General features: G+C 59.9%; 8 protein-coding genes and 1 non-coding gene across 9 annotated transcripts; 3 read left to right on the forward strand and 6 right to left on the reverse strand.

The window, feature by feature from the left end:
* Window positions 1-226: 226 nt before the first annotated feature.
* On the forward strand, window positions 227-2922 carry A1Q1_06465 (uncharacterized protein; the record flags this gene model as incomplete). The annotated part of the gene is made up of 3 exons (XM_014321579.1): window positions 227-258; window positions 299-449; window positions 556-2922. 3 exons carry the CDS (start codon window positions 227-229, stop codon window positions 2920-2922), a joined length of 2550 nt encoding a protein of 849 aa, XP_014177054.1.
* A 442-nt stretch (window positions 2923-3364) lies between these two features.
* On the forward strand, window positions 3365-3467 carry A1Q1_t443. The gene has a single exon. It is a non-coding gene; the product is annotated as a tRNA-Val (tRNA).
* Window positions 3468-3834: 367 nt separating this feature from the next.
* Window positions 3835-5960, reverse strand: A1Q1_06466 (L-methionine porter; the record flags this gene model as incomplete). The annotated part of the gene is made up of 8 exons (XM_014321580.1): window positions 3835-3986; window positions 4041-4169; window positions 4213-4276; window positions 4337-4476; window positions 4521-4670; window positions 4718-5399; window positions 5471-5610; window positions 5714-5960. 8 exons carry the CDS (start codon window positions 5958-5960, stop codon window positions 3835-3837), a joined length of 1704 nt encoding a protein of 567 aa, XP_014177055.1.
* Window positions 5961-6495: 535 nt separating this feature from the next.
* Window positions 6496-9130, reverse strand: A1Q1_06467 (uncharacterized protein; the record flags this gene model as incomplete). Its single annotated transcript, XM_014321581.1, has 3 exons — window positions 6496-8253; window positions 8292-8942; window positions 8993-9130. 3 exons carry the CDS (start codon window positions 9128-9130, stop codon window positions 6496-6498), a joined length of 2547 nt encoding a protein of 848 aa, XP_014177056.1.
* A 1210-nt stretch (window positions 9131-10340) lies between these two features.
* On the reverse strand, window positions 10341-11138 carry A1Q1_06468 (uncharacterized protein; the record flags this gene model as incomplete). The annotated part of the gene is made up of 1 exon (XM_014321582.1): window positions 10341-11138. The coding sequence occupies one exon, from the start codon at window positions 11136-11138 to the stop codon at window positions 10341-10343; it is 798 nt and encodes a 265-aa protein (XP_014177057.1).
* Window positions 11139-12511: 1373 nt separating this feature from the next.
* On the reverse strand, window positions 12512-13632 carry A1Q1_06469 (uncharacterized protein; the record flags this gene model as incomplete). Its single annotated transcript, XM_014321583.1, has 2 exons — window positions 12512-13336; window positions 13387-13632. 2 exons carry the CDS (start codon window positions 13630-13632, stop codon window positions 12512-12514), a joined length of 1071 nt encoding a protein of 356 aa, XP_014177058.1.
* Window positions 13633-14083: 451 nt separating this feature from the next.
* On the reverse strand, window positions 14084-16688 carry A1Q1_06470 (uncharacterized protein; the record flags this gene model as incomplete). Its single annotated transcript, XM_014321584.1, has 9 exons — window positions 14084-14648; window positions 14707-14751; window positions 14811-15014; window positions 15168-15252; window positions 15293-15571; window positions 15706-15959; window positions 16009-16317; window positions 16368-16486; window positions 16545-16688. The coding sequence occupies 9 exons, from the start codon at window positions 16686-16688 to the stop codon at window positions 14084-14086; spliced, it is 2004 nt and encodes a 667-aa protein (XP_014177059.1).
* Window positions 16689-18519: 1831 nt separating this feature from the next.
* Window positions 18520-20184, reverse strand: A1Q1_06471 (arginine N-methyltransferase 3; the record flags this gene model as incomplete). The annotated part of the gene is made up of 2 exons (XM_014321585.1): window positions 18520-19442; window positions 19488-20184. 2 exons carry the CDS (start codon window positions 20182-20184, stop codon window positions 18520-18522), a joined length of 1620 nt encoding a protein of 539 aa, XP_014177060.1.
* Window positions 20185-20407: 223 nt separating this feature from the next.
* A1Q1_06472 (DNA primase small subunit) lies at window positions 20408-22376 on the forward strand (the record flags this gene model as incomplete). The annotated part of the gene is made up of 7 exons (XM_014321586.1): window positions 20408-20421; window positions 20508-20593; window positions 20654-20811; window positions 20936-21324; window positions 21467-21783; window positions 21856-22029; window positions 22231-22376. The coding sequence occupies 7 exons, from the start codon at window positions 20408-20410 to the stop codon at window positions 22374-22376; spliced, it is 1284 nt and encodes a 427-aa protein (XP_014177061.1).
* Window positions 22377-22412: the final 36 nt, after the last annotated feature.

The raw sequence follows: 22412 nt of genomic DNA on the forward strand, positions 1-22412 counted from the left end.
CACGATGCTCACCTTGTCACGGTCGTCGCCGCGCACGATCCAGGCACGGTGATTAGCCCTCGCATTACAGAGAGGCGTCTATTCACCCATTACGGATCTCTTATCTCCTTAATCACCTGGTAATGTCGTAGTGGGAAGATTTTGTTCGAGCCCCCCTGGTAACCGAGAAAGTTCGAAGTCATTGCCGATCGAGCCGCATATTTACGAGTTCTCCACATCAATCGACATGAACGGCAACAAGCGCGAGCTCAAAACGAGGTGAGTAATAGCTGGATGGAGAGGTCTTAGCTGACGGCAGCTTCCGAGCATCACCAACTTCGATTCGGCCGCTGTACACCGGTGGCCCGGTGCTGTTGACGCGCGATGGCGAGTGGCTCATCTCTACCATGGGCGAGGAGGTGCTTGTGACTGAGGTCCGGACAGGACGGGGAGTCGCCAAAGTCAAAGGAGTGAGCTTTCATACGTCTACGTAGCTGACCCCAGGACACGACTGATATCACGTCGCTCGCGCTCTCGTACCACACCTCTCCCCCGACGCTCATCACCTGCCACCAGTCGAATACGATCCGCTACTACCCGCTACCCGAAGAGGTTGAGGCGAAGCCGATAACGCTTCAGTACGTGCGCGCTCTGCCGAAGGCTTCGAACGCTCCGATCCTTGTCTCCGCCGTGTCTCCCGACAATGCGCTCCTGGCTACGGGATCGAGTGATGGTGTCGTCAAGGTCTGGGATCTGGCCGGCGGCTACGTCACGCACATCTTCCGCGGACACGGTGGCCCCGTGTCAGCGCTCTACTTCTCGTTCCCAGAAAGTGAGGGACAGCAGCGCATGGAGCTCTGGACCGGCAGCGTAGACACGAAGGTGCGCGTGTTCGACCTGCGGGATGCTTCGGCGCGCGCTAGCGGAACAGGCAAGGCGAAGGCGACGCTCGACGGGCACGTGAGCACTGTGCGCGGTATTGCCGTCAGCGCCGACGGCAAGATCGCCATCACCGGTGGACGAGACAAGGTCGTGCTTGTTTGGGACATGCGGAAGAAGCCGAACGTTATTGAGACGATTCTCGTCAATGAGCAGGTCGAGGCGTGCGGTCTCCTCGACCAGGAGGAGGGCGGGCGGCTCATCACCTACACTGCTGGAGACGGGGGCAACGTCAAGCTGTGGGACACCCTGAAGGCGACCGAGGTTGGCGTCATGAAGGGTGTCGAGGGTGTGGACGAGGTCGTTGGCGAGGAGGACGAGCAGCAGGGCGTCGTTTCGGTGCTCTACGACCGATCTTCCGGCAGCCTGGTTAGCGTGCACGCGGACCAGAACATCATCTTCCACTCCATCGCGACTCGTGCAACGACGCGCCAGATTGTCGGATTCAATGACGACATTGTCGATGCGGCCTACCTGACCACTGATGAGGGAGAGGCCACGCACCTCGCGCTTGCGACCAACTCGGCTCTCGTGAGGATATACTCGACTGCGACGTTCGACGCCCGCCTTCTCTCGGGACACCGGGACATGGTGTTATGTCTCGACAAGTCGGCTGATGGACGATGGCTGGTCACGGGTTCGAAGGACCGGACGGCGCGCGTGTGGGCGCCACGCGAGGGAGGATGGCACTGTGTCGCCGTATGCGAGGGTCACGCCGAGGCGGTCGGCGCGTTGGCGATGTCGCGCAAGGGCGCTCCGTTCCTGTTCACGGCGTCGCAGGACCGTACCGTAAAGATGTGGGATCTGTCCGGCGTGACAGGGGACGAGGAGGAGCCCGTGCTCGCGCGCTCAATGGCCACGCTCCACGTCGCAGACAAGGACATAAACTCGCTCGACCTTGCGCCGAACGACCGTTTCCTCGCCTCTGGATCGCAGGACAAGCTCGTCAAGCTCTTCGAGGTCGACCCCGCCGGCTCAGTCCGGCACATCGGCACGTGCAAGGGCCACCGCCGAGGTGTTTGGAGCGTGCGTTTCTCGCGAACGGACCGTATCGTCGCTTCCGGCGCTGCGGACAGGACGATCAAGCTCTGGAGCCTGGACGACTTCACGTGTCTCAAGACGTTTGAGGGACACACGAACTCCGTCCTCCGCGTCGACTTCATGACGCAGGGCATGCAGCTCGTTTCGGCCGCCGGTGACGGTCTCGTCAAGATCTGGAACATTAAGGACGAGGAGTGCGCGGCGACGCTGGACAACCACGAGGACAAGGTGTGGGCGCTTGCCATCAGCCCGGACGAGTCGACAATCGTTTCGGCGGGAAGCGACTCGGTCGCGACGTTCTGGGAGGACTCGACCGAGGCCGAGCAGGCCGAGAAGAACGAGGCCCTTATTGCCCAGGTCCAGTCCGAGCAGGACTTCAATAACTACGTCGCCGTCAAGGACTACCGACGTGCCATCCTGCTTGCGCTGGCGATGAGCCAGCCCGGCCGTCTTCTGCACCTGTTCCGCACCGTCCTGCTTGGCGCCGAGAACACCGAGAGGGAGCTTGGCGACGACGACGGCTGCGGCGTGCCCGAGATTGACCAGGTGATCCGGACGCTGCCGTCGCTCGACCTCGTGCGTCTCCTCAAGCATGTGCGTGATTGGAACGCGTCGGCGAAGACGAGTCCCGTCGCGCAGGCGCTCCTCCACGCCATCTTCAGGCTCAAGACGCCCGATGAAATCATGGCCGCGTTCGAGGCTGCGACCAAGCCGGAGAAGAAGGACGAGGACGAGGATGAGGACATGGACGACGAGGACCCCGACGCCGAGGTCAAGCAGAAGGCTAAGAAGGCCACGGCGCCCACTATCTCCATGCGTGAGCTCCTTGACGGCCTCATCCCGTACTCGGAGCGCCACATGGGCCGTGTCGACCGCCTCGTCCAAGAGAGCTACCTCCTCGACTACACTATCAGTGAGATGGACGGGGGTCTGTTCGGAAACGAGGTCATGGAGGTGGAGTAGACTGCATGTATTCGCACACATAATAGAGATCCCACAATGCATCATCTTGTACAACGCCTGAACATGGGCAAGCGTACTCAATTGGGAGCGCCCCTGTTCGGTTGTGATGTTGGGGCAGGGGTTCTCCGGGCTGAAGACAGCGGTTGCGGTTCTCGGTGACTGCTGTTAGAGAGGGAGTCTCACTGTAACGATCAGCCGTTGGCAGGGCACAGCTGTTCAATTCCGTGCAAGGCGTGCCGAATGCGCCTGCTTTACGACATTCTGACATCGTCATTGTTTGTCCGGAAGTTCTCGGTGGATCGATGTTGTGGGTATGAGGACGGAGAGGTGACTGAAGTGTATGCAGTGCACTTGTAGGTACCAGCTGCATGCATAAGATCAGAAACAACAGTACCTAACCCCTCTGGGGGCGCACCACCCGCAAAGTCTCAGTTTGAGTAGGGCTCGCTTAGAGAAGCGGTGAACTCGCCACATTCACGCTGCTGCCTCTCGAAGGCATGCAAAGCGCACTGTGGAGATCGCCGGTTCGAACCCGGCAGTGAGCAGCGCTCTATCTTTTGAGGGACGCGTGTGTGTGATGCGCAGCGCGGGGGAAGACAATGAGAGGAAGCACAATCTGACCGTTGAGTGAGACAAGCGCAGAAGCGGCGCGGACATGGAGAGTGAAGGTGGAGGTGGAGGTGGGTGGCGAGTCACGTGATAGTGCGCCCCTCCGTTGCAGTCTGTGGGAGTTGGCAGTGAACGTCTCTGAGCCAAGGGATGGGGGCGACGAGCAGTTAGTAGGGCAGATAGAAACTCTCGTTGATGCTTCGGAGAGCGCGAAAGAACTACTGCTCAGAAACTATGCCAATGATTGCATCTATGCTATTTCGTATCATGTCATTACTGAATCCCTGAGGCAGAGACCTCGTGCTACCGCCTATCGCGCTCGGACATCTCGTGGTCCTCGAGCATACCATACTGCACCTCCGAGTACGCCTGGTGTGCTGGCCGAAGCCGGAGCAGTGTCCGCAATCGCGCTGGCATAATGCCGCTGACGTCCTCGACGAACGTCGTCCAAGCCGCTGCATGTCAGCTATGACTTCGAGAATACAGCTAGACTCAAGCTTTGTACTCACTTCTCGCGGTCGCCTTGAAGCCCGAAGTGCCGCCTGCGACGGCCCCGGGATCAACGTACGCCGACCCGACCTTGGCCGCGCGCGAGTGCGCCGTCAAATAGTACATCGGCACGCCGACGCCCATGAACACTGCCATTAGCTCTTGGTCCCCGCTGAGCAGCTGCAGACTCACGGAACGCGGCCAGCGCTTCCCATGGCGCGGCGAATATCGGCATCAGGAGCAGGAACATTGCAACCTGCGGTCAGCTTCACGAAAACCCTCGCAGCTCAGTTGGAGGCAAAGAAGCCGCACTCACAATGCAGAAGGTGATCGGTGTCGTGATCCACGTCTTGTACGGCCGCTCGAGGTGCGGCTCCTTCACGCGCAGGTAGAGCAGTCCAATGACCGTGGTCAGGTACCATGTCCAGCTCGTAACAGAGAAGAAGTTGAGAAGTGCTGCGGGTCAGCTGAAGCATGGGAGCTCATCAGCCAATACTCACTCCGGAAGCCGCCGCCAAAGACAACGTACAGCACTGTCAGTCCTGCGTTCAGGAAGAGCGCGTTGTCGGGCGTCTTGCGTTTCGGGTCGACGCGCGAGAATACCGACGGGAGGAAGTGGTCCCTTCCGGCTGCGAAGATGAGGCGAGCGGCTGGATGTCAGTTCGGAACACAGAAATAGTTAACTGAGGAGACTTACTTGTGTAGAAGCTCCCGTTCAAGGCGCCGAAGCACGAGATGGCGACGAGGGCCGAGAAGACGGCGGCGCCGATGGGGCCGATTGTGGCGCGTCCGAAGTCGAGAGCAACGGTATTGCTCGCGGCCACGACGCCAGGGTCGAGCGCAATGAAGTACGCGACGTTCGCAGCGAGAAAGAGCGATACAACAATCGTCATGCTGAGGTGCAGACCGAGAGGAAGGTCTCGTGTCGGATTCGTCATCTCGCCAGCAACGAAGGAGCACTGGTCCCAGCCGTCGAACGCCCAGAGACCAGAGTAGAGCGCGATTGCGTAGCTAGAAAGCGAACTCGAGGAACCCGCGAACACATCGCCCTGAAACGCGGGTCCCGGGCCGTTGCGGACGAGTTGCAGTAGGCCAAGGATGGCGACGAAGAGCAGAGCGCCGATCTTGACTGCCGTGAACACAACCTGAGAGTGGGTTCCCGAAGATGGTGAAATCAAGTTCAGACCGCTGATCGCAATGATCGCGAAGACAGCAGTCACCTTGAACGTCCATTCGGGAGGCGATCCGTCGGCCCAGAACGCATGCCAGATCATCCGGTTCACATACTCGCCGAAAATGAGCGCGATAATCGCCGCCGAACCTGGCTTGAGCGCAGACACTGCGCTCCACGTGAATAGGTAAGACGCCATGGGTCCGAACTGCGGTCAGCTCGAGAGATGGGCATGCACAGCTGAAAGCAGCACCGACATGCGCTGTGCTGTAGACTCACCGAGTACGCAAGATACGCCTGTGCACCGCCCGACAGGGGTATCGCACAGCCAAGCTCGGCGAATGAACTGGCGCCCGTCCATGCCAGCGCGCCGGACACTAGCCATACCAAAAGACTCGCGCCAACACTGCCGACACTCGCTACGACGACACCGGGGGATGAGAAGATGCCGCTTCCGACCTGCATGCCAACCACGAGGGCCATGCCTGGCTGTCAGCTATCTCATCTATCCCGACAACTCACCATGAAGGAGACCGACATGCTTGTGCTCGCCATCGTGTTGCGGCTCATCGCCGCTCAAGCTGAGCGGGAGGAGGGCGTGCTCGAACTCAAAGCCGGAGATGGACTGTAACGTCGCCGTTCGGCGGAGGGCGAGCGGAGAGCCGGTCGCGGGGCCCTGCTCGAGCTCGAGCGCGCGCAGGCTCGCCGGCGGCGAGGAAGACGACAGCCGCGTCGCCGAGGAGCTCTCTGAGGGGTAGCCGGGGGACATGTTAGTTGGGCATGCCGGCTTTGGAGCGAGCGGGGACTGTCGAGGAAGAGAGAGAGTGAAGTGGAGGATGTGTCGACGACAACTTCCCCGCGACGAGATCCTTGACGACTTGGCACGCGCACAAGACATTCAGGCACGGCCCGCGCCCCGGATGCCTGAACCCCGCGCGTCGCAGTAGGGTCGCGTGCAGACCGCCTTCCTTCTCTCCATGATGCATATCAGTTATGGAACTTGGTTTTGCGAGCGAACGTAGGGTATACGATGTTGCATGCACAGTTACAAATGGGAGTTAAGCGATAGAACTACGCCGGCTCAGCCGAAACCGGCTTGATAGTGAATGTGCTAAGGAGGGCGGCATTGGACTCGAACAACAACACAATACGCTCTGCTGGCTTTAAGGACTCCGAAAGCGAGCAACCGGGGGCGAACTGAGCGACAGAAAGGCCTGGTGGCCTGCTCGAAACTGGGTAATGGAGATGATGGTACAGCATGTAGTGGTGAAGATGCAGAAGGACGAAGAGCACGCTCTTGTAGGCTACTCGGTATCGCCGTCGTAATCAGACGGGTCGCTGGGACGCCTGTCGACCAAGCTCCAACAGGAGCACTCGCCACCAGAGAGACCCAGCAAGCGATGAACTGCGACCTCGCACTGCGGGTCATGGTCTTCCTCCACGAGAATAAATGAGCCCGCACCGGAAGAGTCGGACGCAGCGCTGTGTGCGGTGGTGGGGTTGAGATTAGGGCTGTTGTAAGGAGTGGGGTTCGTGGGCGGATAGGTCAAGCCATGAGGGTTGACGGGGATTGCATCGTCAACTGAGTCGTCGGTGGCGTCGACGGCTTGGGTGGCGATCGAAGGGCCAGTGGTGGAAGGGCCAGCGGCAGGGGGGCCGGCGGCAATGACGACGTTGGCGGAGGGGAGTTCAATCGCACCAGCGGACTGGTGGCTGCTGGTAGCCGCAGGGACCTTCCTGGCAGGAGGACGGACACCGTTCGAAGGGCCGATCAGCGAGGCGTACAGATCCACGGCCTGCTCAAGCTGACGGGCGAGTTCAGTGGTGAACGACATCGGAGCATGCCTAAGGAGCCCGCGGTTTGACGGGGAGTTCACATCGGAAGTCGTCGCGACGGTGAGAGACTCGGACTGCTCCAGGTTGGCAATGCTGGCATCGGCGGGTCGACTAGTCGAGCCCCCTCCACTGGCGGGGGGAACTGTACCGCTGTTCGTGATGATTGCAGGCGGGAGCAACTGCCTGTCATTCCAAAGGCGGGCGAATTGCTTGCCCATTCGGTTCTTTTTGCGGCGCAAGGGAGCCAAGTTATTGGAGCTAGCGTGGCCGGTGGAGCTGGGTGTGCCACCCAGATGAGGCCAACTGACCGAGCGGCGGAGGTTTGGCGTACCCTCCTCGGGAGCATCGGTGTCTGAGGCGTCCGCGAGATCCTGGGGAGTGATGGGGGGCCCACCCAGAGGGCTCCTGCGGCGAGGTGGGATGTCGCGCCTGGGGTAGAAGGGGCCGGTGAAGGCTGGAGGGAGTCGGCGATGGATGGCCCTGCGGATCTCGCTGGCAGGGGGAAGACGACGAGGCGGAAGTGGCTGCTCCTCCTCAACGTCCGAATTGCTGTCCGACGAGGAAGACAGGGAATCGAAGCTGTCGTCCGAGTCGAACTCGTCCTCGGACGGACTTCCTCCTGAGCCTTGTCCACCCGAGTTGCCTCGGTTTCCGTTTGTATCGTTTGACTCCTTACTGTCATCGCCCCAAGACTGGTCATCTGCAGACTGCTGGGATTGAGACGCCTTCTCGGGTGCAGACCTCGATCCCGAAGCCTCCTGACCAGCGCTGCCCGTGTTGTCGTCGCCGTCAACGACGGAGGCAGAGGCGGTCAGCCCGCTGTCGCAGCTAGCAGATCCTCCCCTGTTCCACAACTGCAGCTCAAAGTAGGCGACACCCTTCAGTTCGTTAGGGATGGGTCCGTCGTAGACTGGGTGGAGGTAGTGGGCGCACGGCGACGTCGCGTTAAAGCGCTTGGCGTTAGGACCCTGCGGCAAGTGGCGGTAGAGATCGTGTCGGCCACTAAGGATCAGCGCAATGCCGTCGGGGAGCCAGCAGTACCCTGTGCACGACATGCTGTAGAGCTCTTGGGAGATGTCGGTCTCGAGGAGCTGGAGTGGATCGAAGCGACCGAGCGGGCCGAAGCCGGAAGGCGAGAGAGGGTGAGGTGGCGACGCCGTCTTCTGCGCGTAGAACTTGTACTTGCGCTTGGTAGCGCTCCAGACCGGAACATACTCGTAGGAGAACTGAAAGTTAGCTCGTTGCTGCTGTTGCTGTAGCTTACCAGGGGCTTCTCGGTCAGTGAGAGCAGGTCGATGCCGGCGGCGCAGATGGCGTCCCAGTCGTAGACCGGGATCAAGGATCCATCAGAAGCCAGGGTGGGAATGAATTGTTCGCCAGTGACCTTAACTTGTTTGCCAGTGACCTTAACTGCCTCAGATTGCTCTTCGTTGACCGCGTTGGCGAACGCGACGTTGTTAGAGCCGGCGCTGGGCACCGAGGGAGGGAGCCCGGGCTTGGGTGCGAAGCTGGCGGGAGCCTGCGGAGTGGGTACCCAGTCTGCCTTCTGAAGTCCATACTTGATGCGCCTCGAGAGTGGAACTGTGTTGGTAGGCGCGAAGAGGTGGAACGTGCCAGGAACAGGATAGAAGGACACCGGCTTCCCACCATCGACCACCAACGAGGGGCCAGGGACGAACTTGGAGGTCAGGAACTTGAGCTGGTGCTCCAGGTTCTGGGTCCAAGCAGAGAGCATGGCAGTGGCGCGGTCGCGGTTATTAGGGTACGAGGCCGGAGCTGACCAGACTCGCTGGGCATCCACAACGATGGGATGGTGATCGAGAATGTCGCGGACAGCCTTCTTCAGAATCATAGTGTGCTGGTTGTTGTCGGGGGTAGCACTTTCATCGGCGTCATCCGCGGAGTGAGTGCAATTCTGGTCATCAGCGCACAGAAAGCGATACGGCCTGCGAATGCTCGACTTACATTCCAATAGTCGGGAGGTGAGCAGTTGATGTGGGGGCTGGGGTTCTTCTGCTGAGTTGAAGCTTGAGGGCCGTGAGCAACGTGAACGGGGTGGTGTTGAGCCGCGTCCAGCGCGGCACCACCCTTCAGACTGTCCATCGTTGTGACGTTGGAGCGCGCCTGCTGTGTCAGTCTAATCTGTGTCTCTTGAACTCACTGATGGGGCCTGCAGGTGCTGTAGAGCGATTACAGTTGAGCAATGATCAGTCGCGGAAGAGTCTAGGTGACAATTCGAGGGAGAACGTCGATAGAGGTGGGGGAATGAGTGATGGACAGGAAGACAGATAGAATTTGAGTGGTAGCGGGCCGAGTGCGCAGGTGTGGAGAGGTCATTCGCGACGGCGTTATGTGATTCGGAGGGAAGCAAGGGGATCAGAGCAGAGTGCCGACGACAGCTCGCTCGGGTCCAGCCGCGCTGTACGTGTGTGGTTCAACCTTTAGGCTGTGCTAGTCTCCGATAATACCCAGTGTTCACCATGAGCAAGTTCAGGCGTGAGACGAGGGGTGTCGCCTCATCAGCTCGAGAAAGCCACACACCCTCAGGGTCCCCTTATCGGGCGCTGCAGGCTTCGCAGGTGCGAGACAGGTCACGGGGCCCGCACAGACGTCCGGGCAGTCACTGTAAGGTTCGGCGCTATTCGACTGTGCGCAATAGCGGATTGGGGGAACTTGTGAGGGACAGGGCTCCTCGTTTGCTCTCCCATTCAGATATCCTCAGCCCTGCTGGACAGCTGCTCGTCAGGTTGGCCCCCTGTGCCTAGGTGTAACTGACTTGTGCCGCGGGCCGTCAAGCGAATCTTACTCTCCGGTTCTCTCCACTCCGAGGGAGTCAGGAATAACATGGCAAGCATGTCGCACCCATGGCATCCATACGGCGCCCCAGATCTCAGGAACAGACATAGACTGTCTGCGCGATTTTGGGGCTCAGGCAGGCGTTTCAACGTCGTGATTGAAAATGATGGAGTCGCGAGCGTGCGATTGCAGACCAATGCAGTGCGGTTCTGCCTGATTTTTGGCTATAGGGAGCTCTGGCATGTTCCACTAGCATGGAAGCTCGGCAACGCCGCTCGCTCGTTGATGGTGCCAAGCCCATCAGTGTTCACCAGAGGGGTAAAGGGGTCAAGTCCAATCCACCGCTCCGCCACCATCACGTGGCACTTTGCCTGATTTCGCACCATTCTCGCGCTTTTCTCTCAAGAATCTGATATGCACGCAGAGCATGCGTCAAGCGGGCGGGATATAAGGTGTGCATAGATATGATACAAACATAAATACTATAATGTCCTTGGTGGCTGTGTGCTGGGCACAGCTAGGGCTGGAATCCGTTGCCGGGATCCATCCAGATGTAGTGGTTACCCGTGTCCTCCGTGATGTCGCGCTGCCTCTGCGCCGTGCGGAGGCAGTGCATCATAGCCTGACGCTGGGTCTTCATGGGGAACCCCCTAAAAGCGCTGGCAAAGGCGCTGCAGGCAACGACGTCGGGCCTGTCAAACTTACGGATGACGATGAGGATGCGTCTCCAGATCTCCTGGACGTCGACTGAGTGATCGGCAGCCTTGGCCCAGCGGGGTCCCCATGCCTCGAGGTCCATGGCGCGGATAGCCTCGTGAATGTCCTCGAAGGGGATGTAGTGGAGCTCGGGCATGCGTCGGCCAGCGAGCTCCATAGCAAACAGCTGCACGACGTAGTCGAACTCCTTCCAGTCCACGAACGGGTGCCACATGAGCCACAGCCCGCACGCGATCGGGATGCCGTGGATGTCCTCGCTTGCGTCGTACCACACGTTGCCCCACTTGTCCTTGGTGGGCGGGTTGGTTGGACGAGCGAGCCACTCCTGCGCCGTCAAGCGCCGCACGGCAGGCACCTCGGGCCACCCGTTGCTGTGGTTGTTGAACAGCGCCGGGTCGTTACCCCACGGCATCTTCTTCTTGCGCCAGACCGTCCGATCCTTGCGCCACCAGAAGGGCTTGACGCCGAGAATTTCGGTGTGCGCATTGGGTCCGGGGCGGCGGACGAGGAACGGCTCCTTGCCCGCATGCTTGAATAGGGTCGTGTTCTCGCGGATGTCGGGACGAGGGAGGTGGAAGAAGTAGCCCAGGATACCCATCCTTAGCGCTGGCGGCCGGTGGCACGTTGATGTCGAGTCTTCGCTGCCGTGTAACGCAGAGTCTGTGAGAGGCTTGGTCGTCGAGTAACGCGGACTGATGGCGAGGGAGAGGGAAGTCGGTGAGGAGAGGATGGGTACAGCAAGTACATTGCTGGAAGTGTTTTGTGGATACCATCAGTGCTGCTTGCAGCGGCATGCTTGCGAGCGAGCTGAAGCTGTGAGAACTGATGCACACAGCTAGGCGTCGTCACATCGAGAAGGACGAGTGCGAGTGTGCACGAGAGGTCAGGCTGGCCGGGCGCCGTTGGATCAGGCGGTGTGCTCTTAAGTCAGGTAGCATGGGCGGGTAAGCAGAGGATCTGGGTGTGCAGCGAGTTGCTAGTTGTGTGCTGTCGCTACCTGATGGCGAGAGGAGCTAGAGCTCGAGGCCGTGCCCTCCGGGTGTGCCGGACGTGGACGGCGGCTGGTGAACAGGTGGTCAACCGTCCTCGGCTCCCAAGCCTTCCGGTACGCAGCATGCGACGATAAGACGATCAGAAACAGTGCGGAGGGGCGAGAAAAGCGCGACGCTCGGCGACGAGCTGCAGTTTGCCTTCACCTCCCAATCACTCGCGGTGCCAAGACCAGATCGGGTTTTTCCAGAAATGCCAGAGGGCAGCAGCAGCCGTGCCCAGGTGTCCATGGCACGGTCCTCATTGTCTCAGACTCGGAATAATGGGTGCGAGCGGGGCGTGGACACGTTGGCGCGAGACTGGCACGATGTCTGACATGAGAGGGGGCTCGCGCCTGATTGTTGCTCGAAAATGAGGAATGCTGGGAAGCCGGCGCCACTTGGGCCGTGCTCACCACTGGTAGCGGGCCCTGCCCTGAGAATGTCATTCAATTCAGGAGCTCTGCTCGCTCGGAGGTGCACGGTGATGCGCTTGCTTGATGTCAAGGAGGCAGATGGCGAGGAAACGGTCGCCCGCCGCGGATGGAGCTGTACATCATTGCGCCGGATCTTGCAGAGTCTGCGCGGCCTGTGCGTTGTGTGCTCATCCTTGGCAGGGCGTGGCAAGGCATTCGTCAGGATCCGAGACTGGATCAGGTGTCAGGATCAGGATAGGGAGGTTGGCACTTCGCTGGAACCAGTCGCGCAGGTGAGTGAGGGCGTCCGGTCACCAAGTTTGGCCACGATAATGCATGCACTGGAGCGCTGCCGATGAGAATGGCTAAAATTATATACAACTAGTAAATTCACTTTTTATCCTCGAATAAAAATGTTCATTAGAGGGGAGCAGAGAGGAAAGACCCGGAAATGAAGTTGAACCGCACTCTGGCATCGGCCGCGGTTCAGGATGTCTCAGCGTACCTTGCATGCCGGCTTGTTGGGGTCAGGACTCATACTCGATGAGATGGTTGCGGCGCTGCATCGCCGACTGGTGGCGCGCGTAGGTGGTGGCAACGCTGGCGGGGGTGGTGGCGCGGCGGCGGAGGATCTTACGCTTCAGCCAAGCACCGATGCGCGAAAGAACAAGAACGATGCGGTAGGTGACGCCACCGCGCTCATTCGACTCAATAGTCATTGACTGAATAGACGACGAGCGCCTAAAGTGGGGAAAAGGGTTGGGCAGGGGCTGGTGCACACTGGTGTCGTTCACCGAGGGAGAGGCCGAGCGCGTGTTGGGGGGCGCAGGAGGGTGGTCAGTGGTGACAGTGAGGTGAATGGTCATCTGCGAAGCGGCGCGGGACGAAGAAGGAGCCGAAGGCTGGGCGGTGGTCGACGCCTTGTCAATGTCAATGCTGACCGACGAGCCGCTGGTGGCGGGAGGGAGGTAGGGGAAAACCTCCATCGCGGCCAGGTGCTCCAGCTCCTCGTCGGGAATGTCCGCGACATAATCGTCGGTCTCCTTGACCAACGTCTCCTGGATGTCGGTGTCGTTGGTCTCAGTCTGAGTCTGGGCGGTGGTCTCGGTGACCTTGTCCTTGGTGCTGACACCCGTAGTGGAAATGTCCATGGTGGGAACCGCGGTGTTCTTGGCGGGCGTGTTCATGTCAGGAGTCTTGCCGGTATCAGCGGAGTCCTTAATAGCCGCCTCGGTGACGGGAGTGGGGTCGGTGGCGGAGGCGTTCAGCGCGTCGTCGGCGAGGACCTCAGTCTCGGTCTCGTTCTGCTTGTGCAGGGTGCCCTGGTGGTTGGAGAGGTTGTCGTTGACGGACTGCGCGGTGTTAGAAGTGCGTCAACGGTCATTTGGGTGTCATTACACACCTTGTCGCTGATGGACTGAGCAGGAGAGGAGTCGGCGGAAGAAGTATGGTGGGAAGTCTTCTTGGCGAGAATCGCCATGACCTTGTTGAGACTCTCGTAGGAGGGAATGCGCTTCAGGCCGTTCAGCTTGCTGGCAATGACGTCCAAGTCGCTGACCCTGTCGGTAGAGGGGGCCTTCTTGAGCGGCGACTCCTTGGTGGGAGTGGCGGTGGCGGTGGTGGCGGGGGTCTGAAGAGAGATGGTCATGTTGTTGCAGTTGAAGTTCGGGTGTCGCGAAGAGGAGCGATCGGGCGATGAGAGTTGAGACTGATGCGAGGGCGATGGTGAGGGATGAGGATGGTGAGAATGTAAGACGTGGGGGGCGGACTGCCAGCTCTTATACTGTCCGTCCTTGCCTCCCCTCGCCGTCTGTCAGTGGTCCTTATCTTGCCAGAGCTGGCGCGTGACCTTCCCGCAGCACGCAGGTGTGTGTATCCCTTGGGCAGTGCGAGATCCTCCGCTGCCTGGCCAGCAGCGGCGTTCGTTAGAGGGGATACGATACATTCTGCGTACTATGTGGGGATCCAGGAACCCCGGGCTGTGCAGCCGTGCGTACTTGTTGAGGTGCGGAGAGGAGTGTACATGTCTTGCGTGGTCCATGGGATGCGTGGTGTCTTGGTTCGTGCGGACTTGACTCTTGTGTGGGTGAGTGGGAGGACTACTCGCCATAGATGAATGACTTGTAGCGCCAAGCTCCCTCCTCGGGAGGCGGAGTGGGGGGCGGAGTCGGGTCGCGCTTCAGAGCGAGGCGGCGCCAGCGAAGACACGCCATAAAGGGGTCGCGGTCGAGGTTGTCCTCCATGTCGGCATCGTAGCCGGGGTCGTCGGCGGGCACGTTCGGATCCATCGTCAGTAGGAGATGATCGTAGGTCTCCTGGGTCGGGTTCCAGACCTGAGGCTTGGTGTTCTTGCGGGGAGGCCATGAAAGGCGGCGGCGCAAAGGCTCGTCGGGAATCAAGGTGTAGCGGCGTGCTTTAACTTCGTACCGGGCCATACTGCGGTAAGCTCTGAGGCCGCCGAGAACACCTACCTTGTTGCTGCTCGTCAGAGTGAAGGTGAGCGCTGATGGAGCTGAGAGAGTTAAGTAACGTGTTTCGGTAGTGAGTTCATCAGTCGTCGTGCCAGTGCACCTGGTGTGTGTGCTCGCAGTCGCATCAGCTCGTGAGTGTGAGACTGGGGAGATGCTCCTTGTCACATCGTGCGGAGTCTGTGTGCCTCGAAGACTTGGGGCACGCGACGGCGACAGGGCACGCCGCAGTACACGAAGCGCGCCGCACTCACCTCCATTCGCGTCCATTGTTCCCAAGTGCGCCGCACGCCGTACGACTTGCACAATCTCATGACTTTGCATAGAGATTCCCTCTGCTCTAGTTTACAGCAGGTACCTGAAGTGGATCGACTTGTCGCCCGCCTCGAGGTCGTCGTCGCCGCCGGTGTCCTTGCCTCCGAGGCGGGCGCGACGCCGGTTCTCCCGGCCCAGATACAACATGTTCAGCGACGCCCAGAGGACAATCGCGGCTGAAAGACCGAGAAGCACCGATGTGCCCCGGCGATAGTGGTTGTGCGCGTCCTTGGCGGGGAAAAGCCACCTGTGTATGTCAGTCTGCGTTCGCAAGCTCCCAGTGCACTGTTGCCCTCAATGCCCCGTCTGCGAGTCTCGACCATACGCCGGGTTGAGATAAGGCAGCCGAATCTCGGTGTGTATCAGGTGCGTGGGGTGGTGTAGGGGCGGGTGCACTCACGTCGAGAGGATACCGCCCGAGTTGGTCGCAATGAAACCCATAGTGATACCGGTCACGCGACGGTAGAAGGGCGCGAGATTGTTCGCTTATCTCGTCAGTTCATCTCGCCTAACAGCCAGACCTACGCATCCAAGTACTCTGCATCGGAGCGATAGTGTAGGTTCCGATAACCTGGAGGAAGAGCGCGCCGTAGAGGACGTTGTAGTTGGTCGATCCCAGGAACATGGCGTAGCCCGCGCAAGAGATGAGCGCAGCCAGGATAATGAAAGGTCCGCGGTAACCCCAGCGGTCGGAGAGGTAGCACATAGCGAGAGCGAAGAAGGCACTCGCGGCGTACGGAGGGACGGAGTACAGCTGAATCTTGGTGCCCTTGTATCCCAGGCCCTGGACGACGGTTGGCGCGACTGTCCGTCAGCATTGCTTTTTGGCGCCCGGAAAAGTCCGCCACTTTCATGTCCCACATTCCACTCCTCTTACTCATCACATGCCTCGGCACCTCTGGAGGTACACGGTGATCAGAGGTAAGGGGTGCACTCACAGTAAGCAATAGAGAAGAGCATGCAGCCACTCGAGAAGAACTGCAGGAACATGAGCCAGGCCTGAGGCGCCTTGAGCGCGGACAGGATGGCACGGATTGTGAGGGGCTCCTCGTCCTGAGCCTTGGGACGGTCAATGTCGAGCGCACGAACGAGCGCAGTCTTCTCGTCGTCGTTCAGGTACCACGTAGTCTCGGGAGTACGAGGCAGGGCCATGAAGGTTGCAGCGCCGCACACCACGGTGAAGAGGCCCTCGCTGAGGATTAGTCAATTTCGTACCACAGCCAAAAGCCGAGGACACTCACATAATGAAGATCCACTGCCAACCGCGCTTGCCGGACAGACCGTCCATGTGCAGCAAACCCGCAGCCAGGAGACCCGAGAAGGCGCCTGCGAGCGAGGTCGCGGAGAAGTAGAACGCAACACGCTTGCCGAGGTCGGTGCGGCGGTAGAACGTGGAGAGGTACGTCATGGACGAGGGCAGGATGGCACCTTCGCATGCGCCGAGGAAGAAACGCGCAGCAATGAGACCGGAATAGTTGTGGATGAAGCCCTGGAAGGTCGTTACGAGGCCCCAGGAGATACACAGGATGGGGATGAGGATGTTCGGGCCACTGCGTTTGTCAGTAAGTTCGCAGGTTTAGTCAACCAGTGGCCCACTTACACCTTACGAATGGCCAGAGTGAGCGGCAGTTCGGCGACGATGTAGGGAACGTAGGTGACGGTGAGCGCGATCGAGTACTGGGTGCTGTTGATACCGAGGTCCTCCATGAGACCAGCAGCCTTCGCATTTCCGATATTCGCGCGCTAGTCATCAGCAAAAGGTCGCCTGATCACTCACGTCAAGGAAGTTCAGGAACCAGATGAGCGTGAGGGCCGGGAGGAAGATGCAGTCGAGTTTGAACAACGCCTTCTTCAGCGCCTTGGGATCCGGTTGCGGCTTGAGAGAGTTCTCGACATCGAGCTCGTGGTCCTTCTCCGACATCTTTGTTGTTTTCTTTAGCGTCTGGTTAGTGCGGAGTCAAGTTTGCCTGTTCAGAAATCGAGATGGGCATCGACTTTCCGGGTGTCAGACGACCTTGTGGAGATGGGCGAAGATTTCGACTAGCGCAGCTACATTCCCGGCTCGAGTAATCAACTTTCCGAGCGAGAGAGCCCTTGCCCTCCCGTCCAAGCCGCCCGGCTCCCTGCATTGTTGGCTTATGGGTCCAGGTGGGCCCCGTGGCGGTCAGGCCGTGAGGCCTGGGGAATGCATGGTCGTCCGCAGGGAATGCCCGCGAGCGGAGTTCCCGATCTGGTTGTTAAGCCCAGACGCCGGAGCGCCACTGCTGACATCGCTGCGTGGAAAGCCGACGATGAAGACGGGCCAGAGTCAATATTTACGCCGTACCCGGTGCCCATTGGCAGCGGTTGGTGGGGTCAGCGATGGGGCTGGCGGTGAACACCGATCCACGAGAAAATCCGAAGCGCGGGTACGGGAGCTGAGACTTAGACTTCGAGATCGGTAACCTGCGGCTGACGGCGGCAGCCAATGAATTGACCCGATCGCTAAAGCGGGCCTGTTGTGCGGCTGTCGTATGATTCGGGTATCCGACGTTGCTGCCCGAGGAGGCGTCTGCGCTGACTGAAGTCGAGTGGAGACAGCGAATGAGCATGCTGGCGGAGTACTGCAGAGTGGGTAACAGTGCACGGACTGGCGTTTCGATAAGCCATCCGTCAGCCTGCCCGTGGACTGGATGATGCGGCAGCTGAATTCCAGATACCGAATGCCCTGAGAAACCGATTCACCATCGATTCCAGGAGTACAGTATGCTCTCGGGTGAAGCGAACGGTAGAGGCTGCTGAGGGGGCGAAGAAGCTCGCACTTCGGTGTGCAGCCCAGAATAACAACAAAGAACAACATATAACAGCAGGGGCGAGAACGATGCTTCTCGCTCTCGATCGGCTGCCACTAGGGCATCTCATACGGGCTCGGTGGCTGCCCCAGACGACGGCCTGCGAGAGAGAGAGAAGCCGGCGCGGAGGTTCCAAGTTTCTCTTGAGCACGAGACTGGAGGTGCCACAGCTCTTGTAAGGTATGTGCATGTGCTTGGGGCGCAGCCGTGGTATGCCTAGCGGCACCGCGCTGGGCTGCACGGGACCACGTAACCCCCACTACCCAGAGAGAGAAGCGATAGTCAGCAGGTGCAACAGAGCAACCAAGTTTCCGCAGCATGCGTTGTTGGAAAAGTACGTTGCCCTACAGTTGGGCTATGCCAGACTCCGGTTCGTGATTGCGTCACTGACAGCTGCTCTGCAGATTCGAACTCTTCGATGACCTCCAGCTCCTCTTTACCACTGAGCGAACGTGACACTCCCCCTCAGGCAGCGCCCTCGCGAGATTCAAGCTCTCCCACGGCCGCGGCCCTCAGTCATCGACAGGAAGGAAGTTTACGGAAACCGAGGACGAGTCGGAGGTCGCTTTGGCTAGATTCAAGATCTCCCACGGCTGTCACAGCGTCATCAGTTAAGAAGTATGCTGGCGAGGGTCGGAGAACGCCTTCTCCAGATCCAAGGTTTCCCACGACTACCTCAGCAAGTGATGATCAAGAACGGGCGATGGACACGGTGAGCATGTGAGCAGCTTTGGAGGTCAAGCTCGCTAGTTTCAACGTTTCCCACGGGTGTCCTCTACCCACTCGCAGGATCGAAGAAGCACTTTCTACTCACCCGGCTTCGGAGGACGCCTTTCCTAGTTTCATGGTTTCCCACGACTGCCACACGACCAAACCATCCAGTCTAAGAAATGCATTGTTGTACAAGATAACTCTCAACCCTTACTGAACCTTGGACGTGTGGACCTTGTAGGTCTCGGGCTCCTGTCCAGGGTCGCACACGGCGTAGTGGATCTCGATCTCGAGTTCTCGCGAGTTGCACGACGCCTTCTTGCAGTAGAACCGGCCCTTGACTGTCTGGTCCGGCTTGAGCTCAAACGGCTCGCGGAGGAGGAACGACACCTGCTTCCAGTGCGTCGGCTGGCCGCGCGGACCAGTCGTGAAGGAGACGAGGTTGGCCTCGGCGTTGTTGACGGGCTCGACCGTCTTCTCGGTGAGGTCGTCGGCAAACTCGTGGATGTGCACGTTCTGGTGGGGCGGGACGTGGCCCGCCTCGCCGGCGATCGGGGAGAAGAACGTGTCAAAGTGCGTCAGGAAGGCGCGCACCGTCTCCGTCTTGCCCGAGGTCGCAACAAGGGAGAAGGGCGCGTTGAACTCGAGCTGCGCCACGGTCGCAGTGTGGCTGTTGATGTCGCGCACGATGCAGTCGCTCGTCACAACCTCCTCCTTGTCGACGACCTCGACGAGACCCTCGCCGTAGTACGGCGTCGTCATGGCATTGCTCATCTCGAAGCCGTAGACGTTCTCCCAGAACGTGATGCGCTCACGCTGGAGGCGGGTGGCGGTTGAGCCAGAAATGACAAGGCGGGTCTGCGACGGGGCCATGAGGCCGCCGGGGGCAAGGAAGCGGTCACGGGCGACGAGGACAGAGTCGAGCATGCTCTCGTACAGGAGCATGTAGCCCATCCATTCGGAGATGATAATGTCGACAGTCTTGACGGGGAGCTCGACAGTCTCGACCTTGGACTGGATGACGGTGATCTTGCTTTGCAGGCCGTTAGCGGCAATGTTCTCGCGAGTCTTGCTGGCAAGTCCAGACGCCTCGATAGCGTAGACGTGCTTGGCACCGGCGCGAGCAGCGAACACTGTCCGTCAGCTAAGCGCACCTTCGAAAAGCTGTCACCACTCACTGGAGAGAATACCCGTGCCGGCACCGACGTCGAGGACGACGGCGTCACGGAAGACGGCGGGGTTGGAGAGGATGAAGCGGGCGTAAGAGACGGTACGGGTCGTGTCCTTGAGCATGATCTCGTGAATGTCGTTCTCGGCGTACGAGTCAAAGTAGTGCGTGTCGTCGTCGCGGACCTTGCCCTTGCCCTTGGTGTCGACCTCCTCAACCATGGTGCGGTCGAGCATACCACGGAGAGCGGCAATCTCAGCCTTGAGCTTCTCGACCTCGGCAGAGGACTCGGCCTTGGGCGCCTCCTCATCGTCGGACCAGTCCTCGTCAAACTCAAGCTGGAGGAGCGGGTCGTCGGCGAGGACGGGCTGGAGGAGCGCATCGTCGCTGAGCTTCGGGTCGTCCTTGGCGATAGCAGCGGCGTCGGCGGGGGTAGGTTTGTCGCGGCGGATCCAGTTGATCAGGCGCATGCGACCGTAGAGGTCCAGGCCGAGCTTGGCAGACACAGCAGCGAGGTCGAAGCCCTTGGCAGCATCGGCGGCAAGCGCCTCCTGCGCGGTCGGGTAGACGGTGTCCTCGAAGAGCGCCTGGGTGCAGAGAGCGTCGCCAAGCGTCGAGTTCCAGTCGGAGCAGCCTCCATCGTCGGAGGCCGAGTCCGAGCCCGAGTCGGAGGGCGGCGCGATGTTCGCGGGGATCGTGAAGGACATGGTGACCGGGTGTGCAGTGCAGACGTCCAGTTGCGGCCAGGAATTCTTGACTTTCTGGACGATCGCAGGGTCAGCCAAAATAATCTCGGTCCTGACGTCAGGCACGTGATCCTCGCGTGTGTAACTGGGTGGGCGGAACAAGGTCCATTTCAGACGCGTCGCGTCTCGCCCTGCACGAAAGCAATAACATTCGGCGGCGGGTGCTCTGCAACATTGCGCAACCATGGCCGTCACAGAGTAAGTTCACGTTTCCATGGATAACTGAGCTGACCGCAGAATGGAGTATGAGTGCGTTGGGACTTCCTCTGCTTAACTGACCCCAGCCCGAGCTCGCGCGAGGTGATGCGCGCGTTCTACAAGCGTCTCTTTCCGTACAAGGCCGTGTACCGATGGCTGAACCAGGGCGATGGTGAGTGAGCTCGATCGTCGGAGAGAGAAGCTGTACCTGCGTCGGAAAGCTGACACGCAGTACCCGGAAAGCTATGGACGCACCGCGAGTTTGCGTTCACTATCGAGAACGACGTCTACATCCGATACCAGTCGTTCAGCACAGCGTACGACTTCCAGAAGGAGGTGCTCCGTCTGTTGCCGTCACGATTCGAGATCGGACCGCAGTACTCGGCGAAGGTGGGTACACGAGCGAAGCGAGTGTGGTGACCATCGGGTTGTTCAGTTGTCGAGGGCATCAGAGTGCCCTCACGTCCTGCCTCCGTCCCCAGCTAGGTGTTGTGCGAAGCCGAGCTGACCCCAGCCCCGAGACAGGAAGACGCTCCCCGCCGGCGCGCTACAGCCGGAACGCCGCGAGCTCGTCTTCGACATTGATATGACCGACTACGACGAGATCCGAACCTGTTGCAGTGACAAGGCGATCTGCGCGCGGTGCTGGGGCTTCATCGCCGCGGCCGTGAAAGTGCTCGACAAGGCGCTCCGCGAGACGTTTGGCTTCAAGCACCTGCTGTGGGTGTACTCTGGTCGTCGTGGTATCCATTGCTGGATTTCGGACACGCTCGCGATGGACCTGACGGATGACCAGAGGCGCGCTCTGACTATGTTTTTGGAGGTGATCAAGGGCGGCAAGGAGCAGGTCAAGAAGGTCAACGTCCGGGGGCTGGGAGATGCGGACCTGCACCCGTCGCTGAAGTGAGTGGTCCGATCCAGAGGACGCAGGCCGAGGGTGCTCATTCAAGTGGAGATTGTCACTCCTTCCTTCCTGCCAGCTGTCGTTTCGGTTGAGAAAGCTGACAAACAGGGAAGCCCTGCAGACGCTGAAGTACGAGTTCAGCCGTCTGATCCTGGAAGACCAGGAATGTTTCCGCTCCGAGCGGGGCTGGCACACGCTGCTCGAGCTCCTCCCCGCCGACCGGGAGGTGAAGGACGCGCTGCGGGCCGAGTGGGAGTCGCAGCCCGACGCCTCGAGCACGACGCGGTGGGAGCAGCTCATGGCCCACATGCCGCGCAAGGGGACGCCGGCGTACAGAAAGTACAAGAACGCAATCGAGGACGTGATTCTGCAGTACACGTATCCGCGCATCGACGCGGAAGTGTCCAAGCACAGGAACCATTTGCTCAAGAGCCCGTTCTGTGTGCACCCCGGGACTGGTACGTAGCGAGCGCAGCGAGCGGAGTGACCTGGGCTGGGTCTTCGTGACGAGAGGAAAAGCTGACAATCAGGTCGGGTGTGTGTCCCCGTGGACCCGGAGCGCGCGCACGAGTTCGATCCAGCAACAGTGCCGAGTGTGGGCCAGCTGCTGCGCGAACTGGACACAGCGGCCGAGATGAAGACGGAAGAGGGCGACGGCTCTGGAGCCACGGGCGAGGTCAAGCCGGCCTCAAAGCTGGCGTCAGGTGAGTCCCCCAATCCCCCTCCTCCCTCCTCGTTCGCTCCTTCCTCTCCGCGCCTCCCTCCTCCCTCACCCCAATAGTCTCGGGAAGGGAATGGAAGTAGGATGGGAGTGGAAGAGACGGAACAGGAGACGGAACAGACACAGCCACAATGTAGAGGAGAAGAGAAAGCTACAAGGTTGAGGAGAATAAGCTGACGCCCAGAATGGGAGAAGACCTCCCTGAAGCCGTATGTCGAGATGCTCGAATCCCACGCCCGCTCGATTGTCGCCGACCTGAGCGAGAAGAGGCGCGCGGGAGAAGAGGGGAGGGACGCGAAACGCGTCAAGAGCGAGAGTATCGAGTTTTAGCTTTGTTGTAAATGCACACGTTTTTCTGCTTTCCTC

Source organism: Trichosporon asahii (assembly GCF_000293215.1).
Source record: "Trichosporon asahii var. asahii CBS 2479 unplaced genomic scaffold scaffold00075, whole genome shotgun sequence".
NCBI classification, from domain to species: Eukaryota; Fungi; Basidiomycota; class Tremellomycetes; order Trichosporonales; family Trichosporonaceae; genus Trichosporon; species Trichosporon asahii.